The 16,136-nt window shown below is 42.5% G+C and overlaps 2 protein-coding genes across 3 annotated transcripts in view; one reads left to right on the top strand and one right to left on the bottom strand.

Moving 5' to 3' along the window:
• Positions 1-3,625, bottom strand: part of slf1 (SMC5-SMC6 complex localization factor 1) — a 30,869-nt gene extending 27,244 nt beyond the window's left edge. The window contains exons 1-6 of the mRNA XM_041937491.1: positions 3,409-3,625; positions 2,908-3,019; positions 1,660-1,738; positions 1,171-1,396; positions 907-1,060; positions 18-137 (exon numbers count right to left, since the gene is read on the bottom strand). Of these exons, the coding sequence (XP_041793425.1) occupies positions 18-137; positions 907-1,060; positions 1,171-1,396; positions 1,660-1,738; positions 2,908-3,018 (690 nt within the window). The 5' untranslated portion in view covers position 3,019; positions 3,409-3,625. The remainder of the gene's footprint in view (positions 1-17; positions 138-906; positions 1,061-1,170; positions 1,397-1,659; positions 1,739-2,907; positions 3,020-3,408) is intronic.
• A 388-nt stretch (positions 3,626-4,013) lies between these two features.
• kiaa0825 (KIAA0825 ortholog) overlaps positions 4,014-16,136 on the top strand; it is a 113,147-nt gene continuing 101,024 nt past the window's right edge. For both annotated transcript variants that reach the window (XM_041937488.1, XM_041937489.1), the window contains exons 1-4: positions 4,014-4,308; positions 8,045-8,176; positions 14,815-14,968; positions 15,332-15,517. In XM_041937488.1, coding sequence (XP_041793422.1) covers positions 8,046-8,176; positions 14,815-14,968; positions 15,332-15,517 — 471 coding nt within the window. In that variant the 5' untranslated portion in view covers positions 4,014-4,308; position 8,045. The remainder of the gene's footprint in view (positions 4,309-8,044; positions 8,177-14,814; positions 14,969-15,331; positions 15,518-16,136) is intronic.

Here is a 16,136-nt window from a genome sequence, read left to right as displayed (position 1 = left end):
CAAACAAACAAACACACCTCATGTTTGATGACATAGTCCCTGAGCTCTGTCTCCAGTTGAGAGAAGTCAACATCAACCTGATTCATCTCAGCTGGATGATCATCCGTTATGTTGAACTTCATATCCACACAATTACTCTGCCAAAGCAAAAAAAATGAAAAGATTTAGACTTTTTAACAACATTTTCAAGCTAGTCCTGTGTTTAAAAAAGCTTTAAAGCTAGAGTCAGTAATATGTTTTAGAAGCATGTTTGTTTGATTTCTTGAAATTCTCTTTACATCCTGACGGCAAGCAAACAAAAAAACAAAGAAAGATCCAGTATCTGTGGCTGTTGCAGGCCTGGAATAAGGCCTGCGAGAGGCAGGCCTACCTGCCTAATCACACGCAATCTGCCCATGCACTCATTTCACATGACTGGAGACTTCCACATGGCTAGGCAGATAAATATTAGCTACAGCTATAGCGGGTGAATCGCACAAAAACAGCAGAGAAAGTGCAGCCAAAGTGCTAACATGCTAGCTTGACAACAATAGCCACGTTTGTTGTTCACATTCATGATGATAATGTTCGGTGATTGACTGTATGCATGTGGCATTTAATAGTTGTTCATTTATGTATTTATTAAAAGAACCAGTTTTCTCGGCGCTACTCCTCTTTCATGCGCTTTCTGGACTTCTCCAGCTGCTGGTTTCTCTAATGTTACCAAACCCAGCTTTAATATGAACTGTTAAAGCAACCAACCAAGCAAAAAAAAAAAAGCCTTTAAGATTTGAGCACTGACTGCACACATGACTGAAGATCACACATAAAATTAAAAATTGAACGAAAATGAAATGAGAGCAACATGATGAAGCCTGACACTCAATTAATCAAATACTATCTGCTGCATATATTAGTCTGACTTACCCCAAAGAGGTGCTGGACAATGTGGCTTACAGGGTAGCAAGGAGCATTGTGGGATTTTGAGTCCTCTGTGATTGGTTTAGCCATGACATGAGTCACAGTGGCATTAGAGGGAGGAGGGCTGTTGTATACTTTGGCCCTGCCTGCTTTTAGGAGCCTGGAAAAGATTAAGGTGTGACTCATTCAGTTTCATACTTGGCATGATTTTGTTCATAGAAGGACGGATTGTTGTGATTGACGATAAAGTATTTTTGTGTGACTCCTCACCGTTTGAACATGGCCCTGCGGGTGGGCTCCTGGACCATGAGGAGAACCGTCCAGCCCTGAAAGGCCCCTGTCAGCCTCCCGCTGGCCACCTTCTCCCTCCACTGCCTGACAGGGTGGAAGGCAGATGTGGCACATGTGGAAATGGAAATTTCATAGGGTCCTTCCGCGAGCCAGGAACCATTCTTAACGCTGTCCAACACATAGTCTGGAGTCACAACCCACTTTCCTGGTGGAGGGGGATGCAGCGGCAACAGGGTAGGAAAACACAAAAATCAAAGAGAAAACAGCGATGTCGAGTCAGTCTTGGAACTGTGAAGTGTTGGAAGTTGGTTAGTCTCAATATGGATGGATGGATGGATGGATGGATGGATGGATGGATGGATACTTTATTCATCTCCAAAGAGAAATTTGCAGTTCCAGCAGCTCACGGTGATCAGATATGAATGATTTTTGAAGATCACCATCAGTATAATAATCATCACGACTGACCTGCAGCACAGGCTGCCAAAAACTTCTCGCTGGACAACACCTGAGGGATGATGAGATGGGTGCTGCCGTGCTGATAGACCTAGAAGATGATCATTGCATCAGTCTATGCACACATCTCACACAATAACAAATGGCATACAGCCAGAGCTGGTTGATCATACCATCCAGCCACACCTACTGCTCCTGCAGGTGGGGCTGGATGATCTGGTTCAAATTAAAATCAAATAATCCAGTTTATTTTGTTAGACGCTGTTACGGTTCACTTGAAATCATTAACTTTGAAGGATTTTGTAGAAAATAACACAATGAGTCAATAAATAAAAATACCACATTGTCTCCCAATCCCACCTGTGAGAATTAAAGACTTAGACTACAACAGAGAGGAACATTAGAGAAAAACAGAAAAAGATGATGGATTGATGTAAAAACTACAGTAGAACATCAGTTGTATGAACTACAGCATCAGTGTGAACCACTCTGTCTGACAGGAGCTACACACACTGACAGAATGAGGAACTGCTGTCAGCCAGAGGCACATTTTTCCATACGTCTAGCAACCCAAAGACCAAGAGCCACAGTATTTTCCTACTTGTAGCTCCACGGGACAGTTAGCTATGGATCTACGATACATACGACACTGCCAGTCCCTGTGTACGAATGCAAATCAGCACAATTGTCTGCTTTATTCATACATTTGGTATGTTGGCATAGTGGCTGTCATAGAAATTCAAACAAGACTGAAAGTCTCTTGGGTTGAGATTAGATTCAGGTCCCCAGTGGGATATTAACGAGGGCTGAGCAATTAATTGCAATAAGGCCAAGTGCGATATCCAAATAACAGGAGCTGTACTTTCTTTGATAAAAGGTGAAAGAATAGCATTAGAAACGAAGCGCTGTGGTGTTACAGAGATGCTCCGGACTATAAATCATATTCTCCAGATGTGAGGGAACAAACTTGTTTGGCACAGACCCCCAGCAAAAATCACATATCATTGTTTGACCATTCAAAGTAAAATCACGACAGACTTAACATCTGATTGTGGACGAACACGTTATTCATTCACTGGATTACTTGATCCACAGAATATTAACTAGATTGTGTTTTATTTCATCATTTGAGTTTCTAGGTTTCTGGTGAGATCAGCAGTCACTGTGGGCCGTGGCTAAGGCGTGACAGCCATTTGTTTGGCTTGTTTCACCTCTCATCAACTGAATAATCATTAGATTTGTGAGGGAATCTCTACTCACTGAGCCTCCTATGTATTTCCCACCCAGCTGCTGGATTCCCTGGACCAAAGCTCTCTTCTTCTCACGGTTCTTGATCCCAGAGATCTGGAAAACATGCGTGCAGCTCGCCATCCTGACAGCGAAAATGAAGCAGAGACTAAGTGAACTTCAAGTCTGGAAGGTGCTAATTATATGTTCAGTCGGTTACACTCATTCCATTGACTGGAAAAAAAAATTATGTTGCAATACTTGTTTGACTAGATGACTTGGATTGCTTTCACTATATGTTAATACTGCTGGAAAAACATGGAGGGGGGCATTTGTTTTGCCTGAACTACAAAGCATCATACTATATGTTTGGGGGTTCAAGTGTTAGTTGTAAACAAATTCATAGGGGTCTGCAAAAACCTTCTATCACATGAACTGGTTTTAATAAATGCATGTACCAGTATTTACCCCACAGAATAACAGAGTATTTATGTCTCATCCAGCTGTTTCAAACACAGCTGACAGTTCAGGTACCTTTCTCAGACCTCCGGGGATGACTGTGCGCTCCCGGTAACGTGCAGGCGCGCCAAAACTCTGACGCTGACACCGACATCCAATAAGGTGAGCAGTGATTTGTACCCACGCTTGTCTGCTCCTTTCATAAATATGTTGAACTTCGCTGAGACGCAGACTTGGCAACTTTGCTTATTTACGTCAACAAACGGTCAAAATGTGTTAGATCCGTGAGTTCACCGCCCAACTGCCATGTGTTGACAACTTCACGGCATGGCTAACTATTTTGAGGAGGGGAGACTCGTCATATAGTTACATGGCATGTGCGCATTGGCAACGTTTAAACGACTACGTCTTCATTAAAAAGGACTTAAAACGTGTGAGAACTATGTAGCATATAAAATATTTTGCACTATTTCAAAAATATCATATTATTTTGTCACTATGGAGTAAATCTCCCCCCATTTTCACTCGCAGTTGGACTCTTCCATGAAACGGAAGTTTTCGTGGAGCTGCTTCCAGGTTGTTGTCACGGACGCTTTCTGTCCCCGGAAATAACACAAATATCTAGATATCATAGCACTGATTTATTAACGGGAATATTTGATCGATTGGTAACAATGATTTAATTCTGAAAGAGGGGCTGCTTATGAAACCGCACGGCCGTTTACTAAAACTGCTCGGAACAGAGTCCAGTTAGCGTTCAGTAACCGACAGATAAGCTTTCCATCACAATGACTTAATTATATTACGTGGGTGCATAGTTTCTGTTGAATTGTCTTGGTTTACCGTTTTGTTATAGCTATAAAAAGATATCATCGGCAAATGTCAGCAGTAAGTGGCTGCAAATGACGCTGCTCATGTTTTACCTCCCTGTAATGGATTAACATTGAGAGACGAATATAACGGAGCTTGGAAAAGGTAAGATACACAAATTATACGTGTGTTTTTGCTCATAGTAGCACTGAATCAGTGCAGATGTTTATGCTACATGTTTATGTTAGAGATGTGCCGTGTGAGTCCACCACGTTTACTGACAGACACAGGTAACCTGTCAATATCAGCAGGTAGTAGCGTGTGTCTGGTCACGTGGTCAAAACCGCGACAAGCAGGTCAAAGGCTCTGCATTAACAGACTAGGCTCTCTCGCTCTCTGTCTTTCTCTCTGTCTTTCTCTCTCTCTCTCTGTCTGTCTATCTGCCTCTCTCTCTGATTGTGTTATTTACATCTGCACACTTATGTTTATGGGTAGCACCAGAAAACACTGGAAAAAGACTATGAGAATCATGGGCAATAAGAAATCTGATCAAGCTTTAGTGGAGAAATGGCTACTTTCTAATTAATAATCAACACCACTTTGATGATCACTTACTCATTAATTGATTTTTTATTTCCAGTCATGAGTGAAACACAAGTATTTGCTGGGTCCAGCTGCTCAAATGAGTTGATTTGTCACTTTCCTCTGTCTTATATCATTGTGAATTGAATAGATTTTGGTTTTAGTCTACTGGTTGGACATAACAAGACTTTTCAGGATGTTAATTTGGGGTCTCAGAAAGTAGGATCGATCATTTATGATGTGCTTTCCCCCCCTTTTTTAACTGCTGTTTTCTGATGTTTTGTGGGTGAAATGATTGATTGAAATGATTGATCAGCTCTAGAAGTCTGTATGTGTATGTGTAATACCAGAAAATACTAGAAAAGATTGTAATGAGATGTAGATAAAATGTTACCAAAGAAGAATCACTTGAGGAAATTGAGGGGAAAAAATATATTTTTAAGCTCTAGAAATGATGAGTTGATCATTTAGTAGCTGACTGACAAATATAATCAACAACAAATCAATTAATCATTTACTGATTAATCATGAAAATCATAAATAAAGATAAAATACCAAATGTTCGCCGGCTCCAGCCTCTCAAATGTTATGATTTTTTGCTTTCCTCTGTTTTATACTTTAATTTTACACCATTGGTTGGACAAAGCAAGAAATTAGACAATTTCACCCAAGGATCTGGTAAATTGGGAACTAAAAGCTTGAGCTTTTACTGTGTAAGTCATTTCTTGATCATGCAAATACTTGTTAGTTGCAGCCCCATTGTGCAGTTTAGAGTTTATTATAATATTTACCTGACAGACTTTTTGTCATCAGCGCAGTTACCAGATACAAACATGCAACCTTAATGTTTATGTACTTGTTGTATATGTCAGTTCTCTTACAGTAAATGCATGGTTGGGATAGGAGTATTTAAGTTCACTGAAATTATGACAGTTGGGATGCAATAAGCTGCACAATATCAACTGTTCCAGTGTGACAATATTGTCTTGTTTTTCAATAGTTGTAATTGACTCATTGCTCAGGGTACTTTAATACTGTTGAATGATGATGATTATTCCGCTAAACAGCAATGACAAGTAATATCAGGATTAAGTCATGTATTATTCATTCCCTCAGTGTAGGCTAATCACATAGGCATTTGTTATGATGATGTTGTTGCACCGCAGCTTCTCAACAGTCTTACACAACATATTTTAAGAAGATATTATGTCCACATATTTCCCTGTGGTAAAGAAAAGAAGTGACCAATATATTTTAACAAGATTAGCGCCTCTTAAATTGAGCAGAAATATCACTATATCAAATGTGATGAGACTAAAGCCCATCACTAAGCAGACAGGACTTTTTGTGAAGAAGAAAATCCGTCAAAAGCAGAACAGTGCTGCAGGACCACATGACTGCACAGCGGGGCCATGCTCCCCCCAGGGGCATCCATGAGGTAGTTCTCAGCAGTATTGTGATCTTAGAATATGCACCTATTTAATTTATTATGTTTCCTTCACAGCAGACTGTTAGGTACCCCCTTTAAAATAATGTTGACTTTAACTTGACATGCTCTAAGTGGCTTTAAAGCGGCGGCCTGGGGGACGTGCTGCTAAATATTTCAGGACAAACTCATTACTGTAAATGGGCCTGTGTGTTAGCCTAGCTCTGGTAGACAGGCGGCAGCAAGAGAGAAAGGACAGTGACGTGTGTGTGTGTGTGTGTGTGTGTGTGTGTGTGTGTGTGTGTGTGTGTGTGTGTGTGACTGTGTTCCTTCCCCTGTTCTAATAGCTGTGGAGTGGGTGTCTCAGGCAGGCAGCGTCTCAGCGCCTGGCCCAGTTGTCCCTGCTGCAACACTGTGAAACACACAGGGGCTCCTCCAACATCTGCTTTGTAAAGAGCTAATGACAAGACAATGGAGACCAGATGATTTAAAGTCTAGTACTAATGAGGCCCTGTGTGCTGCTTGGAGAATCCTGACACACTCCCATTTACATGTACACACTCATGCTTAAGATAACAGATGATATGTTGTCAGAGCAGGAGGTAGACACCCAGCAGACATACAGTGTACACATTCAGACCTTCTGTCCATCTGTTTGTCCGTCTTTTATACACATAAAGAGAAGTATGGTGCTGTAGACGGCACACATATAAACAGACACCGTTCAAAATCACATGCTCACACACTGTCTGGCCCAGATAATTACAATGTTTAGTTCCTAATCCATGGATTTAAAATCTTCCTCCCTTTCAGGAGTGGCTGCGTATAGACCCCTTCTCAGACAGTGGCGCAGAGGGAGTGTGATGATGGGGGGAAACAGCAAGAGAGAAGAGAGGGAGAAATAATAAAGGACAAGCTTAACTGGTGAGGCTGTCAGTGGAGGAAAATAATATTTGTCCAGCTGGACAGGCCTCCCTTTGTGCAGGCTAAATGAATGTTGAGCTTCCTGTCTGCCCTGTCAGGGAGAGTGGCATAGACTGTATGCAGCGGCGAAGAAGCGGAGCGGAGTGCGGGGAGCTGTTTGGAGTTTGACAGGGATTATTAAAATCAGAGCAGATGACGAGAAAAGGGGAGAGAGGCGGAGTGTGAGAAAGCCAAATTGACACAGACACTCTCCATTACCTTCCACTTGACTCGCGTTGATGACAATGTTGATATGAGACCCAGCAACGCGGCACCGGCGTGGGATTGGCTGTTAGCATGAGCGTTAAGCACCACAGGGTAGGGGGGAGGCCCTCAGTTCTGCCATAGACGTAAGGAGATGAGTTGTTTATTTAAAGCCTCAACTGAAGAGCATCTCACCTCATTGTTTATTTATTTGGTCTTTTTTTCTGTGTTAACTCACTGTAGTGTCAGTAGGTGGAAGTGGTTAGAGGCTGAGGCAATGCATTTTGATCAGGGGGTCCTCCTTCTCCAAATGACTTTCTGAGGAAAGAGGAGAGGACCTGGAGGAAAGTGTTTTTGTTGATGATAAGTTTCCTGTTTTTTCAGGTGTTTCAGGTGCAATTGATTTGTGCCTCCTAATAAGACTCCTGTTTGAGGAAATTTCCAATTATTATAGACCACATGACTGTGTGTGTGTGTGTGTGTGTGTGTGTGTGTGTGTGTGTGTGTGTGTGTGCTCGCGCAGTGTCTTGACAGACAGCTGTGATAATACAACACTCCAGATCTCTGTTATTTGGTGTCAGCATAAATTGTTGATTTAATCCTGACACCAGTGCTATCTTTCTCATTATTTTGTTTCATGAACTGGCGCCTCGTGTAGTGTTTCTAATGTCAGACAGTAAGTTCACCTCTCTCTTTCTCTCTCGGGTCCTTTTCCCTGTGGAGCAGGATGGATTGGCCGGGGGATGTTCCTGAAGACCACGCCTTTGTGGAGCTGCTGGTTCCAGGGGTTTCCAGTGAGATGGACTTCGAACAGCTCCTAAAAGACACAGAGGAGAAACTTACTCTCAATGCCAACAGGTCAGTCAGAGTAGCAAATAACTTAAAATTCCCTCTACATCATTTTTTTTTTTTTACCATAAGTTAAAGTAGTGCTGAGTTTTAGCTCTTTTCTATGAATTTCACATCCCCCTACAATCACTTTTACGTGCTCTTCATCTCTTTTAGAATTTAAACTTTATGATGAAGCCAGGTTGAAATTAAGTACTGTCCCAGCTGACAAAAACATCCCAATTAAGAAGGCACATACGCGACAGTTAAGTTTTTAAAGCAGCCTGTTTTTGAGGGATTATTTCCTGGTGAGGTCTTCCATTTATTTCTGTGGATCTCAGGTGAATGACAGGAAGCAGGGCGCAACATAAAGCGCAATTTAGTACAAGAACACAGCACTGACAAAAATGAAATGAATGTTTAACACTTACTTTGACAAAACCTAATTAAAGCTTCATGTTTACTTTGATGGATTATATTACCTCTCAGAAGATTTTCACTTCTGTGGAAGTTGTTGTTCGTACTGTACAGAGATTAAGGGCAAAAAATGGTTTACTCTGAAGCTGGGAAAACAAGCTCTGATTTTGTTTTTATGCTGACTGTGTGCAGAATAGCAGGATAATTTTGAAGAGAAGAGACGCCTGTATGACTGACAGACAACAAAAAAAACAAAAAAAACAAAAACACCAGTAATATTGTTTACTGGCAGCAATGCCAGCAGTGTTCCAGAGGTAGAAATATGAAATCATGATTAAAAGCTGAAAGACTACATCCATGTTTTTGTTGGTCTGTTTTGTTTTCTCTTTCTCTCTCTCTCTCTCTGCGCATCTCAGACTGCATAAATACTTAACTGAGAGATATCCCTCATATTAGCTAGGTCTGATTCCTGCAGTTTGAATAAGGGATTAAGAGCAACCTGGTTAATCAGAAATCACATTTTTCTGCCAGAAAAAAGACACATTTCTTTGCCCTGTACGCAGAAGTCTAAAAGAGCATTTATTTGATGAGACAGGTAAAGTATTGCTTTGGCAGTAGTGTGGAGGAATGAAAGGAAAAATCATTAGTGGCTACATTATCTAATATATAATTAAATATGTCAGTTCAGCACCACTGAGTTACCTGTTTCATGCACATTTACACAATAGCAAGTCAGAAATGCACAAAAAATACAATACAATACAATACTGCAGTGTCATATGCACTGTTTAACTAATACACTGAGAACACACAAGCCTTGGTTCAGACATATGGTCGTGCATTCAGAGATAACTGACCAGTTGCAGGTAACTGTGTGTTTCAGACTGACCACTTAATTTTATGTATGAATCCTCTCAATAACCTGCTTTTCCTGTGTGTTCATGGTTCAGCTGATTTTAGTTAATTGCATTGAGATTCATAATGAGGCCTTGATCAACCTAAGAGCAATCTTACACAATGCTCAAGCAACAAGCAAGTATTTGATAAACTGAGGGAACATTTCAGTACCGGAACAATCTTCTCATCATGTGTTAGGGAAGGAAATGAAACTTAATTTTTTTTTTTTTTTTTTTTTTGGTGCACTGAAGACTGAAATATAGACGTCTGTCAATGATGGTAGCCGGGGATAGATGGAGAGGACAAATAGATTGATAAAGAGAGACATGTGCGGAGGGAAGAAAAAGAGAAATCTATATTTCAGGTCTTTTATCGTTTTTGGCGTTGTGAGGCTGAGGGCAGATGATGAAGGACAAGCCAAATGTAGCAAGTGAACAAAGCCTCACTCTGGCACCATTAGTGTCTGGGACTCATCCCTTCGTCACTCTCTCCCTCTCTCTGTCTCCCTCCCCTTCTCTCTCTTTCTTTCCTTCCTCCTTCTAAATGGGAACATAATAATTGAAGATTCCACATCTTGAAACGAAAACCCTTGGGTAGGTAATTCAAGGCTTATTACCGAAGGCCGGGCCATTTTTCTGCTTTCTAAGCATTAAAGGGTTATTTTGTGTTCCTGCAGATGGGAGAGGGATAACCATTATGAGAACAAAGCTTCCAGATAATGGAGAATGGGGCTAAAAATAAGGCAATCCTCCTCTCACCGTGGGGGAGCAGTGGTCAGTGTCTGTCAGGCTGCAGCTAACTTCCTCCCAGACTACTTCAGGACGGGGAATTTACTGTCAAGACACATCCAGGCAAACAAAATCTCACAAGGCCTCTCTTTCACCTCAACCAGGGTGGGCTGTAGGCATACATGCATCCACACACACATGCACAACAACACACTGACCTGCTGCTTAATTGACTTATCAGTGTCTGGGACAAATTACGGAAGTGGAGGAGAGGAAAGGGAAGCTGAGAGATGGGGGAGACAGAGCTGCCCACACCCGTGAAGGACTTCAACCTGTTTATGGGTCAAAGTGACTGGCCTGCTCCCAGTTCTCAGATGTCAGAGATTTGCCTAAGAGCTGCTCCCTAATTGCAGGAGATTAAGATAGGCTGACAACGGAGCCGGCTCCCCCAAATTGAAACGCTGTGTAATCCATCAGTTTTCATCAGTCGGGACAGTGGCGCGGTGCAGAGTTGGCCGGGGAGCGGAGCCGGGCAGCGGAGGGCCACCAGGAAAAGACCTCTAATGAAGTGTCAGCACAGGCCTGGAGAGTGCAGACAGGCCTCTCGTTTCACACTGGCAAGGCAAATAGCTCTCACTAGTCGCCTGCCAATCTTGATCAGGGTACATCAGTAAGTGCTTCTGATAATTCAGGATTTTGCGTACGTGCTGAAAAGCAGGCAGAGTTGGAGGCCTGCCACATTAAAATATCGTTCTTGAGTGATATTTTACAAAAACATGAACAGAAACACTGATCTGTAGTCCTTGCAGTATGTAGCTGATTTTGTGTTTAGCTGTGCGTGACACGTGTGTTAAGTTAGTATATCGGCTGTATCGGTTCTCCGGTATCATTGGCCGGGCTGTGGGGCTGAGGGCTGAGGGCACTAAGTGGGCGACAGGCTGGGCCAGGACAGGATCTGTTTTCAGCCTGTTCATTCAAGCCCATTCACTCCTTTTCCCCTCGCAGAATGGGGCCCTTTGATGGAGGAGATATTTAGTTCTCAGGCGGCTGGTTTGGCACCGACTGGAGCTGGGGCTTATTTGAAAGGGATCTTCCTGCCCCCGTTGCCTCCAGCCCGCCCCCCCCCCACCTCCTGTAGGCAAGCGGAGCGCGACAGACAGACAGCCCCACAGCAGCCCACCCACACTAAATTAATTCTGACAAGGAACTTAAGATAACGTCAAAGCGCTGACTAATCGTGGGATTGGGTTTCTGTAAGTCAGGGAGCTGTGAAATGTGCCATCATATCTAATAAAAGACCTCCGGTTGTTCCCTTTCTCTCTCAGCGGTGGTGAAGGTTGGGGGGGGCACGGTTGCGGTGTCGACTGTCAAGCAAGACCGGTCTGAAAAACAATTAGATTTGGCTTCAGCAGTGAAAGTGCAAGTGTGTGTGTGTGTCAGTTAGACTAAGATGATTGACATGTTTGTCAAGAGGCCTAAAGAATCCTTTCCTCACAGCTTCCTCTGCTTCTTTTCTCATTCTCCGGCTCTTTTGTTGAGTTCTGCTCTGGCGTTTTTGCCATTACAGGTTTGTCTTTTGTCGTCTTTACTCAGGAGGTTGAATGGTTTTATTTTCTGTGACTCCTCTGTTTTCGACCCGTTTTTACCTTCCTCTTCTCTCATTCTCTTTCTGTCTCTTTCCTCGGCGTCTGAGCTGCTGGCAGTGGAAGTCATCAGGTTCGGAGCTAATCCTGCCAAGTTGATTAGGCTGCAGGTAGCTTTTACACTGGCGGGCAAAAGGTCGCAACATTGTAGAGAGCTGGATGGACTTTTTGACACGGACCATCCACATTGACTTTATAACTTACAGCACAGGGCCCTAAGGAGGGGTAATTGAAAGGCGAGAGCAAAGACAAGAAAATTAGGAAAGTAAGAGTTTTGAGGAGAAAAGAAAGAGGGGAAATAGAGAGAGAAAAACAGTGCCGGTGAGGCCAGGAAATGTGTCCGAAAAGGCTGGGGCTGTTGCTGTAGCCATTAGAGTACATTGTTTTGTTGAGTGAAGGCAAGAGTGAGATGACGGGGAGTGGAACTGGAGAAACACTATGAAACGTAAAAGCCATTCTCCTTCTTGTCTTAGTCTATGGCCTCATATGGGTCTCATTCTGTCGCGTCCACATTTGGCAAAATTGAGTCTTGGAGTCCCAGGCTATCGAGGTGGATGTACTCAGAAGCTTAATCCGACCTCAATTCTGCTATCGAAGTGAGTAACAGGAGAAAAGCCACCCAGTTCATACCCGCAGTGTAGTCTACTTACGTTTTCTGCTTTTAATGAACTTCACAGAGTCGGCCGGCTACAGATGGAAGCCCATTTGAAACCTGCTGTCTGCGTGAAGTCCTGGGGTGGAGCCCAGAACGAACATCCATGTTTATGATGCACTATAAACACACATACAGTGCTCTGTGCTGCTGTTTAATCTACAGCGAGGTTTCATTGGCATATGACAGAAATCTATGCTAAAAATTATATTTATCTTGCTTTTGCATTAATTCTAACTGTGTTTCTTCTCTTTACCTTTTGCCCACGCTGAGTGACTTTTAAAAAAAGGAAACAGGGGATGTTAATTTAAGTATACTGTATGTAGAAGTACATTTTCTCAGAGAGTCACAGCTGTATTCTCCAAAGAAAAAGCAAAGTCAGAGGTTGCACAAACAAACCAGTGTCTGAACAGTCCTTTGTGTTGTTTAAAGCGGTGTCTATTAATTTTGCACACAGTGCCGTCAGCAACCCTGAGCCATGCTGGTTATGCTTTGACCTTGCTGAAGCTGTGTTTTACAGCTAGTGAGCTTTGGGCAAGCATAGTTAAGGCTTGCTGCACTCACACAATCTGTCACAAGTTGAGGCAACATCGTTCCTATACCACGTTCAGCTCAGTAATACAGAAACACAGACACACAGGGGAAGGTGAAAAAAACATGATAAAGGCCTGCTTTAATGAAGGGTTTGATAGTTCTGTGTAACAAATGCTGCCTGGCATCAAATCACTGCAAACACACCAAAACACACCCACTTTATAATCAAGGTTTCTGTCAGTCAGCAAGTTGGTGTCAAGAGAATAAAGTGAGATGCATCATCTGGCCTGCCTAAAGAAGAAGGAGAAGAGGAAGAGATAGTTAAAGAGAGAGAAAATGATAGTGTTCAACCTAGAGGATAGCGGTTTGTAACAGTCTATAACATTTTATCCCCTTGCGTTTTTTCCCCTCTGAAACGAAAGTGTGTCAGATTGAACGGTTATTTAATGTGTTGCCATTGTAAGACATCTGGATGCGTTCATGGCCCAGGAGCAGGCAGGAGGCAGTTTATAGACCTGCGGTAGGGGATGAGCTGTCTGATGGGGAAATGGCACTTTGGCTCTGTACCACGTACGCTTATACACACACACACACACACACACACACACACACAAGTTCAGAGGACAGATATATAGGTCTGCACCTAATTAATATTCTCATTATCGACTGAGTATCAATTTGAACGTTTGATAAATTGTGTAAAGTACAAAATGTTTAATTTCACGACAACAAAGGTGATATATTAAACTTCTTATTTAAAGGTGTTGCAGTAATAATATCGTGGTTTGATATTTTAACGCAAAAAAAGTCCTTCCTTAACTGACTTTTGTTGATTTACCAATCAATCGTCTGATTAATCATTTCAGCCCTCCTTTTACAGTATGCAGTGCCCCATACACACACACACATTCAGACAAAGGCACACAGTCGCACATGAACACAATCGCAGCATTCACAGCAGTGTAACGTGTTTAATTATGCAGGTATGTAGCCTAACACACACACACACACACACACACACACACACACACACACACACACACTTGCACACGTGCACGCTGCCTTACATGGCCAGATATATATGCATTGATTTGCATGGAAATGACTAAACATGTCGAGCCCAAAGATGTCATTTCTAATCTGTCATATTAAAGGAGAAACGGAATAGCTGATGCAGTCTGTTAAAATCAGAAGAGCTGTGTTTGTGTGTGTGTGTGTGTGTGTCAAGGAGAAGAGTAAGACGTGAGACGGCGAGAGGCGCGTGTCTCAGATGCCTGCCGATGCCTGTAACGCCACTTCACACCAGATGCTTAGCACACACTCACACGCTGATATATCGATGTCTGTGTTCATTACCGCTGATGCTTCTGTATCTGTCTTCTCACAGTGCGGACACTGAATGAGTGAGGGAGAGCCAAACGTGATGTGGTGTGTAGGTCCATGTGCATCTTCAACGTGGTGTCTGTGTGTTGGTGTGACTGTATGAATGTCTGGGTTGTGCTTAATCTCTCGGCAGCCTCCTTTCAAAATAAAGACACTTTCCCAGCAGATATTGACACTCAACACTTCGTCCGATCACGACTGAGTAAGGGAGTAGTTTAGATTAACAGGAACAGCTGTGTGCTTGTAAGCATGGCATGCAGGAGAATATCAGATGGACCAGCTATAATTCAAACCAGTCATGAGGCAAACAGGAAATTCTGTAAATTAAGTGCTATACTCTTACACTCTGAGCTTGGTAATGTCTACTGTTTCGTAGTCCTTAGCTCTCAGACAATGTATCTGCCTTTCTCTCAGCATTGAACAGCAGCTGAAGGAGCTCCAGGCCACAATGGGCGAATCCCGGACAGGCGAGCGTCCACCGAGCCCTTCAGAGTGGTTCAGAACGCACAACAGCTTCAAGCCTGTTACCACAGGACATCAAGAGCTCATGGACTTCTTCAGAGCTTTGGTAATGCAGCAGGGTGATGATGACACTAACTGATGATGATGATGATGATGGTGCTGTTTATTTCTGATATTTCACAGATTATGAAACTGTGGCAATTTAAGTCGATCATCATGACTTTATCAATCTGCACTAATACTGTGTTCTCAATTTTCCACTTAATTGCACAGACATTGCATTATTAACATTTAGCTGTCTGTTGATCTGCAACCTGCTTATTATTAAGACCTCCAGATGTAAGAAGAAATTGCTGAACTTTTGTATAAGGACTATTCATATTCTCCCTCGTAGGGTCAGGTCTACATTGTTGTAGACATAAAATTGGAGTGATTTTAACCATTCCCATTCCCCCTCTGTTCCACTCAGCAAGAGTACCTGAGGTCTGAAGAGGAGGGCAAAGAGGAGGTGACACTTCAGCTGCTGCTGAATGTATCTTCCCAGTCTGGCATTTGCTTTCCTTGTACCCCTTCTTCTTCCTCCTCTCTTCATCCTCAACTGACTGCCTCCTGCATCCACTTGGTACATACCGTCAGAGATGACGCTTCATTGGAGGTAATATACTGTATGATTTTTAATTCACTTCAAAGATTCCTTACAATATTATTTAATGGATTACTGAAAGTGTAGGTTCACATTTTTTCAAGTCTCACATGTTAATATGTGCATTGACAGCATTATTGGCCAGTCTCACGCTTCCTCACACCACACAGCCCGCAAATGGTAATGCAAAGTAATTTGGGACAAAATCCACAGTCATTGTTCTTTGTAAAAATGCATTCAAAAGTTCAGCTGAAGCTGATATGAGGCAATCTGAGTTAGTCAAGTCAAGTCGGTATCTTCCAAAGTAATTTTTGAACACCATTCCTTCTTTTTGTTTGCACAGAAGAAGTTTCCCCGCTAGGCTGCAGTTGAGGGATAGTCACAAAAACTGGCAATTTTGTGCTAAAAAGATTAACTTTGGAAGATAAATGCTTGATATGTCTAATTCAGACTGCTGAAGCCTCATATTAGCTTCAGCTGAACTTTGGAGTTCGTTTTGGCCCCATCACTTACACTAAAACTGGTTTATAAAGGGGTCTCTGTCTCTCTGTGTGGCCAGTATGGACAGGATCAAAGATTAAAGCCAGCTGCGGTACTTTAAATACACATATGGGCGTGTGAGTAAAAAATA

Source organism: Chelmon rostratus, chromosome 5, assembly GCF_017976325.1.
Source record: "Chelmon rostratus isolate fCheRos1 chromosome 5, fCheRos1.pri, whole genome shotgun sequence".
Taxonomy (NCBI): Eukaryota; Metazoa; Chordata; class Actinopteri; order Chaetodontiformes; family Chaetodontidae; genus Chelmon; species Chelmon rostratus.
Note: the sequence above shows the minus strand (reverse complement) of the source record. Positions and strands in the feature narration are given on the sequence as shown.